At 42.8% G+C, this 17,768-nt stretch overlaps 1 protein-coding gene across 28 annotated transcripts in view; it reads left to right on the top strand.

Annotated features, from left to right (window-relative positions):
• Positions 1-17,768, top strand: part of nbr1b (NBR1 autophagy cargo receptor b) — a 394,738-nt gene that overhangs the window by 257,862 nt on the left and 119,108 nt on the right. For 26 of the 28 annotated variants that reach the window (XR_013304864.1, XR_013304862.1, XR_013304863.1 and 23 more), the window contains 3 exons: positions 10,311-10,427; positions 14,866-15,051; positions 15,171-15,290. Coding sequence is in view for 22 of the 28 variants with exons in the window: in XM_077618756.1 (XP_077474882.1) it covers positions 10,311-10,427; positions 14,866-15,051; positions 15,171-15,290 (423 nt within the window). In the remaining 6 variants the exon portion in view is untranslated. The remainder of the gene's footprint in view (positions 1-10,310; positions 10,428-14,865; positions 15,052-15,170; positions 15,291-17,768) is intronic. The other 2 variants (XM_077618750.1, XM_077618762.1) reach the window with 1 other exon arrangement.

Here is a 17,768-nt window from a genome sequence, read left to right as displayed (position 1 = left end):
TTTTATTAATATTTTTATTTCAATTGAAATCCAGTTTGACACTATTTTGCCAAGCATTTGAGTTTATGTTCCAATATCAAAGGCATCTAAAACCATTCTGCATTTAGATGGGTTCGTTTATCCAGAGAAGAGGGATAACCAGGTACAAGCAACCTCAGAGAGGTACATTTCAATATAATAAATAAAATGTGCAAGAGAAAAGGCATTTTTACTACAAAAATTGAAAATCTTTTACTTGTAAAACAATACATTTTACCACATCTCCCACTTTAACAGAATTACAAAAAAACAATTAATAGAAGTTGATATTTAAAAAAATGTATTCATATATTTTTACGAGTTTTTTTTTTACATGAGTAAAAAAACATTTATTACTGGTGCAGGAATTTTGCCACAACCTTGTTGTTTTTTTGGAAGCAAAAAGTCACATAAACCCAAAGAAGGAAAATGCACTTGTTCATCAGAATTTTGTGTTGTAAAACAAAATCACAAACATGTTACTCCAAATCATAGTTAAACACAAAAAACCTTACCTACAAGTTTTTTGATGGGAATATACAAGGTATATTTGGGGAAAATCTTGTGGTCATTATTTTAAAAAAGTCAAAATTGTCAAAAATCTCAACCAGTCAAAATTGCAATTGTTCTTTATCAGAACAGGGGAGAAAGATGGGACACCATCTCTGACCTTCATCGCTGCAGATGCTCAAATGGAAAAATGTCAGACTGAAGCTCAGGCTACGAGTTTGATGGAATTATTAATTTCTCATGAATGTCTGATACTGTAGTATTAATCAAGTGAATATAAAATATATTTGCATAAAAAGAAGCAAAAGATAGTTGTTGCGCTCTAAAAAAATTCTATTTTGACAAATGGGTAGATGAGAAAGGAAAATTTCAGTTACACGCATAGCACAGCAAATGTGTATACAATTATCTACATGTGTACAGAAGCAGGAGTATGCCTTTTAGGAAAAAGTAAGGAAAACTGACGTTCAATTTCAAAAGAAATGATTAATTTTACCTATTTAAGAAATGTTTGGGTGTTATTTTTGTTAAAACATAGTAAACCAAAGTGAAAATCTGACCAAAATACAAAACTCACAAAAATAGCGGTGCTGTTGCGTAGTTCATTCAACTAACTTCAAGCGGAAATGACTACGCAGAAGCACTGCAGTGTGCACTGAAGAAGGTATGGATTTTTCGCATCTGCAGAGTGTAATCCTTAAAACTACCACAAGAGAGAAGCAATATTTCTGGTCAGGCATACTCATTGATAATCCTTGCAAATGCTCTAAGATTGAGTTTACACAGAGAAGGTAAATAATTCAATCACTCGTCTATGAGGATCTGACAGTCGTTTCTGGCCACCAAAAAAAAATCCAGCAGCGAGTTTCCAGGTGCACACACGCACACACACCCACACATCCATCCATATATCACGCTTTATAAGGATTATAGAATAAAGCGTGATTTATGGATGGGTGGATGTTTTATAACTCCGGTCACGACAGAAAAAAAGTGTCCCAGGGAGCGAGCACCTGGAAACTCGCTGGCGGAAATTCTTCCGAAAATGACGTTTGTAAATGACGTGGAAAGGCGTCCTACCTTACGACCAATCAGCCACGCGCTGCGTTTTAGGGCACGTCATGTAAAAACAACGATTCATACATCAGCTTTAACAAATAAGCAGGAGGGCCTGGCTTTAGAACCAAAAGACAATTGTAGTGCTATTAAATACAATCTTTAGAAAAATGGTTGTTTAACAAATAAAAAATTGAGTTTACACACTCATAGAAGGTGAAGAATCATAATTCACTATTAGGATCCGACAGCCGTTTCTGGCCACCCTAAAAAAAAATTCAACTCTACGTTGCACGGTTTGGACAGATGTAACGAAAGAATCTTAACATACACAAACACACACACACGCGCACGCGCACACGCACACGCGCACACGCGCACGCGCGCACACACGCGCACGCACACGCACACACACACACACACACACACACACCCATAAATCATGTTTTATAAGGAATATAGATTAATTTATTATTGTTATTAGCACCTATTTTGTTCAATTGCTCCCAAGCATTTGACAGATAGACACAAAATTTACAGAAAAGATAGGTAATTAATTACCTTGTGTTTAACGAACACCTTTTAGTTTTTCAATAACACATCCATTTATTAATTATTAATTTATTACTAGTATTAGCACTTAATATCTTCAACCGATGAAGAGAGCAGCAAGCTAACATATTTCAGGTCAGACATACTCATCGATAATACTTGCAAATGCTCAAAGCTTGAGTTTACACACTTAGAGAAGGGAAAGAAATTCAATCACTCGTCTATTAGGATTCGACAGCCGTTTCTAGCCAGCTTTAACAAAACAAATAGCTGAGTGTTAAGACCTACCGTATGCATGCATGTACATATGTGTGTATCAGTGGCGGGCAATGTTCCCTCTAATTTTTCGTTGGTCTGAGCAGAAAGTCAACCTCCCTGAGCGCACTGAGTACCAGTGTGAGCGACATCATCGGTACTCGGATGATTCGCCTAAAGACGTTTCGCCGACGGACGTTTGACAGACGGGCAGGTCCCCGAATGGACGTTTCGCCGAACGTTCATTCGGCCGAACGGAGGTTTCGCCGAAACGGGATTCGCGCGCTCGCCCCGCCCCCGGATCGTGTGTGTACAAGTTTTTCAACCTCGGCCCGCGGGCCATATACGGCCCGTTAGGATTTTTAATCCGGCCCGCCGCCGGTGTTGTCCAAATTATAGTAAAAATCTATGTTAGTCTACCATCAATGGCAGCCCGGGAATAAGCACTCTTGGGCGGGCAGATGTAGCAGAACCGAGCCGTAAAATGACAGCAATCGGGTCAAATCCATCCTAAAACAGCATTTAATGATTAAATACAAATACTGGAGCTCTTTGGACATTAGAACCGAGCCCAGGGAAGTGAATTCCTTGGTAAAATGTCGTGATGATATCGCGATGGAGGCAAAAAAACGTCTATATACGTCCATTCGCCAAACGGCTCAAAATGCTCTCAAATTCGGTCAAATCCAGCCGAAAACAGCGTTTAATGATTAAATACAAATACTGGAGCTCTTTGGACATTAGAACCGAGCCCAGGGAAGTGAATTCCTCGGTAAAATGTTGTGATGATATCGCGATGGAGGCAAAAAAACGTCTATATACGTCCATTCGCCAAACGGCTCAAAATGCTCTCAAATTCGGTCAAATCCAGCTGAAAACAGCGTTTAATGATTAAATACAAATACTAGTATTTGTATTTAATCATTAAACGCTGTTTGAACGAACGTTCATTCGGAGACCTGTCCGTCTGTCAAATGTCCGTCGGCGAAACGTCTTTAGGCGAATCATCCGGTCATGACATCATCATTGCTCGCTATGGGCACACCAGTATCACACCTGCCACAAGCAGGTGCATGTCAATGTTCCCTCTAATTTTTCATGTAAAACATGCTGTAAAACACGAAAAACATAAGTGGACAGAGCTACTGCTACTGGCTGCCGCTTAAACGGCTCCATCATGAAGAAAGGGGTAAAAATAAAAAAAAAAATAAAAAAAAAAATAAAATAAAAAATAAATAAAAATAAAAAAAATCCTTTTTTTTTTTTTTACTGCGCGCCATAGGATTTCTGCTGCGCAGAGAAGACGAGAGTAGTGCGCAATTGCGCACGCGCGCAGCTTAGAGGGAACAGTGGTGGCAGGCCGTCAGGGCCTTCAAGGCCTTCTCTGCTGGCCTAAGAAATATCTGAATCATATTATATTTTGTCCATCAATACGTACTTATTATTCCAAATGGTCTGTTAGCTTCCTTTCATTGCTTTTCCCCCTGGTTGCACCGCTTCCAGATGTGTGTTTTCATATTGAAGCATTTAACCAATCAATTTCAGCCATTATTTGTTGCCAGATCAGATCTGCCTCAAAGCCTGCACAATCAGTTCTTGCGGGCTCTGCTGCATTAAACTAGACTGTTGCTTTTAACCAATCAGATTTCGAGTTGGCAACCCCACAATGATTTTTCATAGGCGTTAGCATTTTGGTGGCTGGGACATGTCATTGCTTTCACAAACTATGATTGGCTAGTAGGCGGGCCAAAGCCATAGTGAGGCAGCCAGAGATCGCAAACTCCACCCACTATGGCCGACAGAAGCAAAAACAAATAGATTCTGTTTGCTCAAAGAGCTATTTTCAGGACTTTTTCAGGAATAAAATGGACATCATCATGGGCTCCAATCTTCTGAGAACCTTCTATAGAACCACTGTAGAGAGCATCCTGGCGTACGGCATCACAGTGTGGTACGCTGGAAGCACGGCGGCAGACAAAAAGGCCATGCAGAAAGTGATTAACACTGCCCAGAGGATTGTCGGCTGCTCTCTGCCCTCACTTGAAGACATTGCCAGCCCGCGTTACCTCAGCAGAGCCAAGAACATCATAGGGGACCCTTACCACCCTGGTCACAATCTGTTCCAGCTGCTGCCCTCTGGCAGACGCTATAGGTCCCACAAAGCTCGGACAAATAGGCTTAAGGACAGTTTTTTCCCCACATCCATCAGACATCTAAACTCGCGCTAACATACCACACATTCCCTTCTGCGGCATATGAATAGATGGTTGGTTGGTGATCTGCCTCCTGCTGGCTGACTTGAAGGAAGGTAAGTGGCAGACAGCAAGGTAAGTGTGCGCGGTAATCGAGAGGTAAGCGACCTGTATCCACAACAGCGGAATGACAAATTACAAGTCCGTAACTTACACTTATTTAGGTCTTTTGCCGATTAAACGTAGCTTATGGAGAAGCACCATCAATTTCGTCACACGCAGTTTCTGCGTGTGATGACAAGTAGGCTTTTTTGTGTTGTGGTAATGACGACATGGCCTATGTCCGATTATTATTATTATTATTATTAAGAAAGGGCGGTCAACTCCGAAGCTAGCAAGCCTGTTACAGCCGGAAAAATGGTGTGTGGGGCACTTTCAGCGCGCTAACTTAGCTCCACAAGCAAATGGTATATTGTTGTGTTGATTTAAAGCTATTTTCAAAACGGACTATGCCGGAAATATGACAGGACAGGCTCGACTTTCATCATTAGCTTCGATGGCGATAGGAAAGAAGGAAGAAAGAAAGGAGGATGGATATTGTGTAAAAAGGATTTTGGTGAGTAAAATTACAAATAAGGCTATATTCCTAAATAATATTTCAATTGTGGGCCAAGTTCTGATATCTGAAAAGCTCCAGTGTTTGTATTTAAGCTCCAGTGTTTGTATTTAATCACAAAATGCTGCTAGGAAGTGGATTTTACCCCAGTTTAATTTTTGGCGTTTCACCATTGACGTCCATCGCTGTCTTTTCCCGGGAAAAATCACCCCCCTGGCCTGGTTGTAATGTCTCAAAAGCTCCAGTATTTGTATTCAATCAATAAATGATGCTAGGAAGTGGATTTTACCTAATTTTAGTGCATTTTTTGTCATTTCACGTATGGACGTATCAACGTTCATCGCTGTCTTTTTACCGGGGAAATGATACTCCGGGCCTGGTTCTGATGTCTAAAAAGGTCCAGTATTTGTATTTAATCAATAAATGCTGTTTTTGGCTGGATTTTACCCCATTTTAGGGCAATGTTTGCCCGTACACCATTGACGTTCATCGCTGTCTTTTCCCGGGAAAATCACCCCCTGGCCTGGTTTTAATGTCTGAAAAGCTCCTGTATTTGTATTTAATCATGAAATGCTGCTAGGAAGTGGATTTTACCCAATTTTTGTGCATTAATTTATTGATTATTTTTTATGTGTCGCAGCTGTAGCTGCAGTAGAGGTTTTATAGCCATAAAATAGTTTTTGAGGGTTGGGTTGATACGTTGAAGGCGCTACCAGAAAATGCACCGCCCGCCACTGGTGTGTGTGTATATATATATATATATATATATATATATATATATATATATATATATATATATATATATATATATATATATATATATATTTATATATATACCATATTTTCACGCCTATAAGGCGCGCATAAAAGTCAAAAAAATTCTCCAAAATAGACAGGGCGCCTTATAATGCAGAGCGCCCTTTGTGAGCGCCGAGCGCCACCAAGCGGCGCCGAGCAGGAGCGCTCACGGGGGCGCCGAGCGGCTGGCGATAGCACTGGCTACCGGAAGCAGCTTTAAACATACAAATGCACTTGTATAAACCTTCAATATACTTATATCGGCCTTAAACATAAATTATAATACAAAATATAGCACTGAATCAACTTACAAACAAATTCAACTTATGAACAATCGCTCGGAACCAATTGCGTTCGTAAGTAGGGGAGAGTCTGTATATGGATGAACATCGAAACGCAATAGCGCTGGCTACCGGAAGCAGCCTATTTCCGGGTTTCGGTGCGCAGTGACTGCTGGGAAATATAGTTCTTCCTCGCTACACCCACATGCTAAAAACATGTTTTAAAAAGGCAACGGAAGCAAAACTGAGTTCGGTTGTACTTTATTTAGACATTTTACAATTTACTCAAGTCATCATCACCTTCAAATCCCTCAAACTCCTCATCTTCTGTGTCAGAATTAAACAATTACCCAAACGAGCCTTCCAAATAGCAGCCCCCCCCTCTCTTCGTTATCAGAGTCACCGTAATTTCCATGTGGCTCCTTAGAAATTATGCCGGCTTTGGCAAAAGCTCGAACAACCGTGCAAGCAGACACGTTCGCCCAGGCGGCAACGATCCATTGACAAATCGTAGCGTAAGAAGCCCGGCGCTGCCTGCCACTTTTCGTGAAGCTGTGTTCGCCAGCGATCATCCACTGCTCCCACGCCGCTCGTAACTTTGATTTGAAAGCCCGGTTGATGCCGATGTCCAGCGGCTGTAATTCTTTGGTCAAGCCTCCGGCAATGACAGCGAGCTCTGAGTTATTATATATAATATATATACATAGTTCACAGTCTAGCTTTGAATGCTCTGTTGACGCCAACATTTAGCGGCAGGATTTCTTTTGTAAATACAGCCGAAATGACGGCCAGCACCAAATTAGTGTGGTCGCCGCGACCTTGGCAGCTCACCCCCTTTTGCTGTCCTATCAGCAATAATGATTCCTGAAGGAAATTAATGTATTAGACATGCGCGCCACACATCTACAAATAGAAATTTGTTTTGGAAGTTCAATTGCCGCCGTTCGTCGCCCTAGTCAGTCAGCATGAGAGACTGCCATGCGAGTGGCTGTGATTAACTCTTTGTTTGCCAATAATGCAATAACGGAAAAACTGACACATTGAAACACACACGCACCCCCACACAAGTATATTAACTTTATGTAAAAAAGATTATACACCTCAGTTAATGCTATCAGTTTAGCTGTTTGTGCATAGAATTGAGGTGGCAAAGTTTTGCCTCTAAAGTTTGTTTTGTAGCAGTCAATATACAGTGGTATCTCGACATACGAGTGCCCCGACATACGAGCAATTTCAGATGCGAGTAAAATTTAAGGCAAATATTTATCTTGAGATACGAGACAAATTTTGATATACGAGCAGACTGCGGACGCAAGAGGCTGCTCATAAGAACATCATAGGCACTGTCTCTCTCCCCGCAACTCCCTCGTGTAATGTCTCTGTGGTCACAACTCCCTCTTTGTAATGTCTCTGCGAGCAATGGGCGGAGCGTTGCATTTTTTTTCCCGCAATCATTGTGAATGGCAAGGCGATCGCTAATACGAGAGTTATATATACTACTTTTTGTTGGCAAGTGGGCGTGCGTTATCCTATTGTGAGGACATTCATGTGCAAATATTTTGAGGGGAATACAAAAGCAAACAGCCTTTGATAGGTTGCATTTGAAAGTCAGGGTGGAGGCGGGGCAAATAGAGCCAAGAAGGGAGAAGAAAGGTATCAAATTTTAAAACAAAATTAGAATTAAGTTTAGTGTAAGGAGATTAAACTTACCGTAATTACTCGAATATAACGCGCACTCGAAAATAACACGCAGGTAATTTTGGGCCAAAAAAATCTGGAAAAACGCAGTACTCGAATATAGTGCGCACCTAAAATTTCCCGCTGACGAAAATCAGAAATCTTACCTTTTTTTCTTCGTTTCACGATTGTTTTGTTCAAAACTGGATAGAGAAATCTTCAGGTACAAGCGTGTCGAGTGTCGTGGAGTTATGCGTTTGAATTTTAGGGCATTAGATGATACACAGAGTGGACAAACATATCATGTAGACATGTTATGTTGCAATACCTTTTAGACTTCCTTGAACATTGACTACATTTCAATTGACAATACCATGTTTTAATTCAAATATCTATTGTCATTCTCAAACAAGAAAAGGAACATACAAATTGAATAAATAAATGATTTGAAGATATGCACAATGGAAAAGACTATCACATGTAACAAGGGAATGTACTGCCCCCCGCTGGACATATTTCTAAATACAAGTACGTACTACACTACAATGTAGTATTCTACTTTCCAGCTTATTAATGCAGGATTGTGATGTTTGTGAGGCTTGACGATCTTTAATATGCGTGTATTTTGAATTCAAAGTTGGAAATTGCACAATGTCCGTGCGTCAAAGTGAGTTTGACAATGGTTTTTTCGATCGAAAATTTGTAATTTATTTTAGTTATTGATTATAACACGCACCCCCAACTATTGGAATTAATTATATAGCAAAAATATGCGTGTTATATTCGAGTAATTACGGTATTTTTGAGTGTGTCTGCATCGTAATCCAAGTTCATTCAAATTTGTTTGTTATGTTACGAGCGCGTTGCCGTGCAAGAAGTTCCCCCCCCCCTCGCACCCCCTCTCTCTGTCCCTCTCTCTACCCTCCTCAAAATCCGTCTAATTTTAGTTCTATTAAACACATTTTTAGTATACTATTAAACTACTAGTTATTTGTTACTTTGTAATATATGGCGAATTTGAACAAATAAAACATTTTTTCCAATCCAATATCTTGTTTTTGGTGTTTTTTTAGAGGCTTGGAACAAATTAATTTGTTTTAGTTCATTTCTATGGGAAACGTTAGTTTGAGTTACGAGAAAATCGACATACGAGCTCAGTCCTGGAACAAATTAAGCTCGTATCACGAGGTACCACTGTATATCATATTCCGTTCGAGTTTTGCCCATTCCATATATTCTTAGACAACCTGTCTACATAAAGCATTACTCACAGGTTGATATTTCATAATTCGGAAGTGCTATTCTTGACCATAATTCCAGCACATGTTTAATGCCTTGGAAGACCCCCCCAGATTTCGGGCATCCAGTGCAAAATAGAGCCAATCTCCAAAAGTCCTCAAATTTGTTTTCTTCCAACCTCTCAGGCAACTCAGGCCTTCTTGTTTGGGCAATCATGCGATATATGCCCCAATTCTCCACAAACCCAGGAGGCAGCATTTTTGAAAACTCGATTTCTGTTCAACCTCCTCATTTCCTTTCTCCCAGTCTTGGTAAAAAAATGTCTCCTTCAGTCGCGAAGGCCCCCCTATTCTTTTTCACACACCGGACCCCTCTCATCATCCTCATTTCTGTGGAACAAAATAGCATGTTCTGCTTTTCCAGCCGCCTCACTCTTATCAACATGCTCACGCCCACTCCGCTCAACTTTCTTTGCATTTCCATCACACATTTTTTTGCCATCAAAAAGCAATCATTGGTATCATCATATCCATTCTTCTCCATTTTATATAGATCACCCCTCCGCTTAGTGCGTATTTTATCCTACAGGTCTACTGTTTTATGTATATTAAGCTGGCCGGCAAACCCATATTTGTTTATCCATAAGTTTAGGTGTTTAACCCTAGAAGCGCTTTGATTTTCGACAAATTTCCAATCTTTACACGGCAGACGCTCTTTCGGATCGTCTTCACTAGCCGCCTTGCTATTCGATCTCCATTTTGAAACAGGTGTGTAATCAGGGCAGTAATTTCCCCATTATTTTTATTTCTCCTTCCACCTTAGTTTGTTTTCCTTAGTTTATCACTACACACGCAACACACAAGCATACTCTCGGAGCTTAAGTACCGACCGGCTTCGGTACAGGACACCGATGCCCTTCAGTTTTATAGACTAATACTCTGTCTCTTCACCTGTTAGGGACTAGTATTTACAGGCTTTTACTGTCGCCGTCCCTCGGACGCGATCTTATCCATTTTAGAAATGGACCTTCACATGAATGCTTCCCCCACATTTGGAAACACCTCACAAATGCAAACATTCACGTGGACTTACCAGAGATGTCTTCATCTTTTTTAGGATGAGTCTTCAACCGTCGGGAACCTAGGCGCTCAGCTGAATTCCAGCCCGCAAAGGGTCTTAGATGCTGTGGCCACGGTATTTCCCAGATGTCGACTCAGCGCCTGGATTCCTTCGGTATATTGACTCCCAGGCTCGTAGGACCAATATGATAGATTCACCAATAGGCATTCCCAAATGCATGCACAAATAAAGAGACAAGACAATCTTCTGGGTTTTCTTGCAAGGAGAATTGAACCTTTCAAGTCCCTCCCAGGTTCTTTCTGGTGTCACACGCATCTTTTCCTTGTTTATTAGCTTCAAGGACCCTAGTTACAATGAACATCTCAGCTCTCAAGGGAGGGGTGGGAAGCAGGAGTGAGACGTCAAATAGTCAAGGACCCTGGTTACAATAGACGTCTTAGCTCTCAAAACAAAAGAAGGTCATGTAGAGCCAAAGGATCTTCTCCACATTCCAGCAGTCCAAGAGGATTCGGCCTCCCTGTTGTTTAGTCCAACTAAGGAGCAAAGCATTTACTTTGTTGCAAGCAGGCATTTTAGATGTAGTAAGCGAAGCACTTTCTTCATTGCAAGAAAATATATAATAATGTAAGACTAATAACCCTAACATTTATCATGCAATTGTTGTATTTCATTAGAAAAGATAGGGTAACAAATTACAGGGAGTGCAGAATTATTAGGAAAGTTGTATTTTTGAGGATCAATTTTGTTATTGAACAACCATGTTCTTACTGAACCCAAAGCTGAATATTTTTGGGAGTTGGAGTGGGGTCTTTTTAGCCTTTAATCCTTATAAGGCGTGTTTTATGGATGGATGTGTGTGTGTGTGTGTGTGTGTGTGTGTGTGTGTGTGTGTGTGTGTGTGTGTGTGTGTATGTTAAGATTCTCTCGCTACGTTTGTCCAAACAGTGCAACTAGAGAGTTGAATTTTTTTATGGTGGCCAGAAACGGCTGTCAGATCCTAATAGACGAGTGATAGGTTTATCCTTAGGTATTTCCAAATTAACCTTTCAATAAAAGAGGCATCTGAAGTCACATCTTTTAATTATTGCAAGAAGAGAATACATCCACCCACGTGTCCAGTCAAGATCATTCTAATATCTCAATGTCTCTATCGCTAACTTATTCATAAGATTTTAACACCATGCCCCACAGAAGTCTAAACATTTTGAGAGTCTCATAACAATTCATCTCAGTTCTCAAAACAATTGTAGGTCTGTCGAATCTTCCCAAGAGAGTTTTGATGTGAACCATCCTGAGATGCTGATGCTTCCCAAAACAATCCACAGTTCCCAAGAGCGCTTCTTGTGTACCATCTTCATGCTTTCCAAAACAATCCACATTTCGATGTGAACCATTTTGATGCCCAAAGCAATTCACAGTCCTCTTGATGCGAACCACAGTCATTACTTTTGCAAGAGATGTATTAAAATGCCCTTTATATTAATGTCAATAACTCTTCGTTGCAAGCACATATATAATATAATAATATTGATACACATTTATAATAAGATAAACCTAACAACAAGTGATTGGATTTCTTCACCTTCTCTAAGTGTGTAAACTCAATCTTTTGTTTGCTAAAGCTGAAAGCAGAGTTCATATACGAATCGTTGTTTTTACATTATGTCCCCTAAGTGTGGCTGATTGGTCGTAAGGTAGGATGCCTTTCCACGTCATTTGCAAACGTCATTTTCAGAAGAATTTCCGCCAGCGAGTTTCCAGGTGCTCCCCGAAACACTTTTTTTCTCTCTTGACGGGAGTTATAAAACATCCACCCATCCATAAATCACGCTTTATCTATTCTATAATCCATATAAAGCGTGATTTATGGATGGATTTGTGGGTGTATGTGTGTGCACCTGGAAACTCGCTGGGGGAAATTCTTCCGAAAATTATGTTTGTGAATGACGTGGAAAGGCATCGTACCTTACAACTGCATTGGGTCAGCGCGGGCAGCACCATCGTGTCTCGCCGAGTTTTCCCGTCCCAACCAGAAAAAAAAGTGATTTGGGGAGCATAGAATAGATCAAGCGAGATTTATGGATGGTTTATGTTAACATTCTCACGCTACGTTTGTCCAAACCGTGCATCGTAGAGAGTTGACATTTTTTATGTTGGCCAGAAACAGCTGTCGGATCCTAATAGACGAATGATTGAATTTATTTACCTACCTAGTGTGTAAACTCAAGCTTTGAACATTTGCAAGGATTATCGATGAGTATCCCTGACCATAAATATGTTAACTTGCTGCTCAATTGTGGTAGTCTTAAACATTACTCTCTGCAGTTTTGAAAAACCCATACCTTCTTCCATGCACACTGCAGTGCTTCCGCTTAGTCATTTCCGCTTGAAGTTAGTTGCATGAACTACGCAACAGCACCGCAATTTTGTGAGTTTTTATCTTTGTCATATTTTCACTTTGGTTTAAAATGTTTTAACAAAAATAACACCCAAACATTGCTTAAATAGGTAGAATTCGTCAGCCTGTCTTTTGAAATTGTTCCTTACTTTTTCCTAAAAGGCATATTCCTGCTTCTGTATACCTGTACATAATTGTATACACGTTTGCTGTGCTTTACATGTAACTTACCCATTTTTCAAAAGAGAATTTTTTTATAGCATAACAATTGTCTTTTGGTTCTAAACAAGCAGGCGGGCCCGGCTCTTGTATTAACTATTGATAGGTTCATTAATAGATATACTTTAAAAAAAGGAAAGACATCCGAGACATAATCCAGCATTAACTTGCAAGTGAGAATCGGTCCTGGCTCGTCCTCGCCACGGATCATTCTAAAGAAAGGCATCCTCTTCTGTCCATTTAGTCGCACATAATCAAAACAATTAAGGTTATCTTATTCAAACAATTGCATAAGCTAACCGAATAACACAATTAAGGTCAAAAAACAACTGCAACATTAATTGCATATCAGGTCTTCAAAATAACAATTAAGGTCGGAAACCAAAAACAACTGCGTAAGAATTTGCACAAGTAAGCAAAACAATTTCCATAAAAGATGAAACGAGCAGCAATTTAAGAGTCCTTCACAGATGTTCATTGCGAACCCAGATCAACAGTCCTCGGAGCCAGGGACTGGGTGATCTGTCAGGTCAATAGTCCTCTGAATAGGGCAAAACAATTAAACGTCCTCGGGGCCAGCTGCAGGGGGAAGTGTCCTTCGGTAACCATGATACTGAGCTTATAATGATTAATGTTTCACATATACATATAATGATTAATATTGCACACATACATATAATGATTAATGTTTCACATATACATATAATGATTAATATTGCACACACATATAATGATTAATGTTTCACATATACATATAATGATTAATATTGCACACATACATATAATGATTAATGCGCACATATAATTATATCCCAGTCTGTGTACAGGTGACTATTACTGTGCATAATTATTATGCAACTGAACAAAAACAAATATTTATATAGATTTCAATTATTTATTTTTTACCAGGGAAACCATTATAACAGCTCAACATTCAGAAATATAAATTTCTGTCATTCAAAAACCAATCAATGGGCAATATTTTTTGCAAGGTTACTTAAAAGCCTGCTCTCAGCGTTTTGATCTGTTCATGATCAAGATTGTGTGCGGCAGCAACCAGGGCCTGCTAGACCCTCTCACATTTGATGAGGGACCACGGGTTCTCTATGGGCTTCAGTTTAGGTGAATAAGCAGGCCATTCCAGTACCCCACCTCCACCTTGGTGGTGTCTGAGTCGGAATGGAGCTCTCTGCCCTTTAATGATACAGCCACGGGTCCATCCATACGGCCCATCAAGACTTACTCTCAATTCTATCAGTCCGTAAAACTTGAGAAAAATCTGTCCTGAGATATTTCTTGTCCCAGTCTTGATGTTTTTGCTTGTGTGTCTTGTTCAGTGGTGGTCATGTTTCAGACTTTCTTACCTTACCTCTGAGTATTGCACACCTTGTATTTTTGGGCAACCCAGTAATGTTGCAGCTCTGAAATATGGCAAAACTGGTGGCAAGTGGCATCTTGGCAGGTGCACGCTTGGATGTTCTCATTTTATGGGCAGTTTTTTTGTGCCTTGGTTTTTCCACGCGGTTTTTGCGACCCTGTTGACTATTTTGAATGAAACGCTTGAATGTTTGATGATCATGCTTCAGAATCGTCAATATATCTCTATTTTTGACTTTATGGAGCCTTTCAAGTCCCCCTTCTGAGCCATTTTGCCAAAGGAAAGGAAGTTGCCTGATAATTATGCACACCCGATATGGGGTGCTGATGTCATTAGACCACTCCCCTCTCATTAAAGAGATGCACATCCCTTGATATGCTTTATTGGTAGTGGGCTTTCGAGCCTATACAGTTTGTGGTAAGGCAACATGCATGAAGACAAGAAGGATTTCATCAAAATGCTCATTCACCTAATAATTCAGCATTCCCAGTATAGCCCCATTACACAATATAATGCAGCAAATTATACATCGCAGGTAAATAGTCACACAATCGTCCTTCAATACGTAACTAGGCTACATGTTCCTCTCTGTCTAGGTTGGTATTGTGAGTGTAACATTAAGTGCTCCTTTAGTGGAGGGTTCTTACACCTCACACTGGCGCCTTGCCCATGTTGGAGAGCAATTTGGACCAAGGGTTTGGTGCAGCATTGTAGTAGACCCACAGGCCCCTGCTCCTATGATGGCTGATGGGATACTTGTATCACCGTGTGCCACACCACAGGTATGAACATGGAGACAACACTTTGGAAGAAAGCCAAACACATAAATTATGGTGTGAAAATTACAAGAAAAATGCCTGTGTAATTTTTAATATACTAATACTGTGCCAATGGCCAACAGGTTAAAAATCATGTGCTTATGGATGCAAAATCATCCACAGCCTCGCAAGAACAGTCTTCGCTTTCTGTATGCAGTGGAGAGGAATTCTACATCCCCTCCGTGGACCTGCTCACTGCACAGGTAATCATTTGGAATGATTAAGAATGGTACTCAAACGTTTATTCTAACAGATGTGCAACTTCCCTGCTTCTTAGAAACATTTCAAAACATAAACCAGTTTTATGAATGACTTCATCTGTTGAAAGATAATACTTTTGGAGTAATGCCAGATTGCTCCTGGTTACTGAATGATTGCAGAGTATTTAACATTCATTCTGTACTGCATATCCTCACGATGGTCATGGGTGCCATAGCCAATCCTAGTTAGTGATAATTCATGTAAATTTAGCGAATGTTGAAGGTATTTTTGTAGAAATGGTAATTAAAACATGCATGAGTGTTTCCCCGCACATGGCAGGCTTAAGGCAATGTGTGTATGCCCTCTACTGGCTAAACCAAATTGTTGAAAGAGCCATATTGATGTGGGGGGTGGGGAGTGTTGAGAGGGAGGGGGGACTGAGAGGGAAGGGGGAGGGAACGAGAGGTAGGGGGAGACGGCGCGAGAGGGAGAGAGAATTCGAGGATTGACATGTTGGTACATGTTGGTAAGCCAATCTGGTGTTTGGTGATTGTAGGATCTTCTTTTCTCTGTTCTGAAAGATCTGGTGAAACAAGTGATAGGTTCACCAATAGGCATTCCCAAATGCACGCACAAATAAAAGAGACAGGAGACTCATCTATGGTGTTCTTGCAAGAGGTAATCAAACTGACGCGCCTTCGTCCAAGTTCATTCTGCCGTTAGACCCATCTCTGTGGCTGTTTATTAACTTCAGACATCAGACTTACAACAGACATCTCAGCTCTCAAGGGAGGCGTGTGAAAATAGGAGTGAGAAGTCAATAGGAGTTTTAGCTCTCAAAACAAATGAATGTCCACCGGATCTTCTCAAGGGAGGGGTGTGAAAACAGTTTTGAGAAGTTGATAGTTCTCAAAACAAATGAAGGTCCACCGGATCTTCTCCATATTCCAGCTGTCAAAGAGGAGTGTTCTTTAGGCTAACTCAGGAGCTGTTATGATCGCGCCGCGTCGTGCGACGCGATCGTGGAAGGAGGTCGACCCAAATGCAGGAGGCAGGAGAGGACGAGGCATTAGCGTGATAACGAGTCCTTTAATGCATCAACCAAAACGTGCAAACAAGCGTGGCCGCATGCGGCGCGCATACGGACAGAGGCGAACAGAAAGGCAGCAGCATAACGACCGCTAGCTACCGCTAGCAACTGCTACTACAGTCAATGGTAGAGTGGTGATCCGGCGACGTGTGATGACGCGTCGCCTACTTAAATACAGGAACCAAAAGTAATCATTGAATTGGCTACAGCCGGTACGTGTCGACGGCAACCCAGGAGGGCCAAAAGGGCACTCCTGACAGTACCTCCCCCCTAAGGGACGGATCCCAGACGCCCCAAAGCCAAGTGTCCATGAAAAAACGGAAAAGCAGCCAGGGAGGGCGGGCGGGAACTGTACACTAGGTCCGGGGGCGTCCGCGCCAGCCCGTGAAGCAACGAGAGGTTGGCCGGTCCGGCGGGCGTCCGCGCCAGCCCGTGAAGCAATGGAAGAGTGGCCGGTTCGGCGGGCGTCCGCGCCGGCCAGAGACGAGGCGAAGACGTGGTCGGTCCGGCGGGCGTCCGCGCCGGCCGATGACGAGGCGTGGACATGGTCGGTCCGGCGGGCGTCCGCGCCGGCCGATGACGAGGCGTGGGCAGGGTCGGTCCGGCGGGCGTCCGTGCCGGCCGGTGACGAGACGTAGGAGAGGCCTCTCCAGCAGACCTCGGCGCTTGGAGAGGAGTGGGAGTAGCGGGAGTAGCCGGTCCTGCGGGCCTCCCTGCTGGTGCTTAGGGTGCTGGCCAAGCCCCCTGCCTTCAACAGACAACGGAACCTTAGCATGGTCGTCGGGTACCTTACCCTGGCTGTTCGGGGGGTCGCCTGCCCCCTCGGTCGGGAGGGCAGGAGGGTCACTCTCGCCGTCGCCGGCCCCCTCGGTCGGGAGGGCAGGAGGGTCCCTCTCTCCCTCGCCGGCCCCCTCGTCCAGGGGCGCCGGAGGGTCCCTCTCTCCCTCGCCGGCCCCCTCGTCCAGGGGCGCCGGAGGGTCCCTCTCTCCCTCGCCGGCCCCCTCGTCCAGGGGCGCCGGAGGGTCCCTCTCTCCCTCGCCGGCCCCCTCGTCCAGGGGCGCCGGAGAGTCCCTCTCTCCCTCGCCGGCCCCCTCGTCCAGGGGCGCCGGAGAGTCCCTCTCTCCCTCGCCGGCCCCCTCGTCCAGGGGCGCCGGAGAGTCCCTCTCTCCCTCGCCGGCCCCCTCGTCCAGGGGCGCCGGAGAGTCCCTCTCTCCCTCGCCGGCCCCCTCGTCCAGGGGCGCCGGAGAGTCCCTCTCTCCCTCGCCGGCCCCCTCGTCCAGGGGCGCCGGAGAGTCCCTCTCTCCCTCGCCGGCCCCCTCGTCCAGGGGCGCCGGAGAGTCCCTCTCTCCCTCGCCGGCCCCCTCGTCCAGGGGCGCCGGAGAGTCGCTCT

This window comes from Stigmatopora argus, chromosome 14 (assembly GCF_051989625.1).
Source record: "Stigmatopora argus isolate UIUO_Sarg chromosome 14, RoL_Sarg_1.0, whole genome shotgun sequence".
Taxonomy (NCBI): Eukaryota; Metazoa; Chordata; class Actinopteri; order Syngnathiformes; family Syngnathidae; genus Stigmatopora; species Stigmatopora argus.
This window is presented reverse-complemented; position numbering and strand designations above follow the sequence as displayed.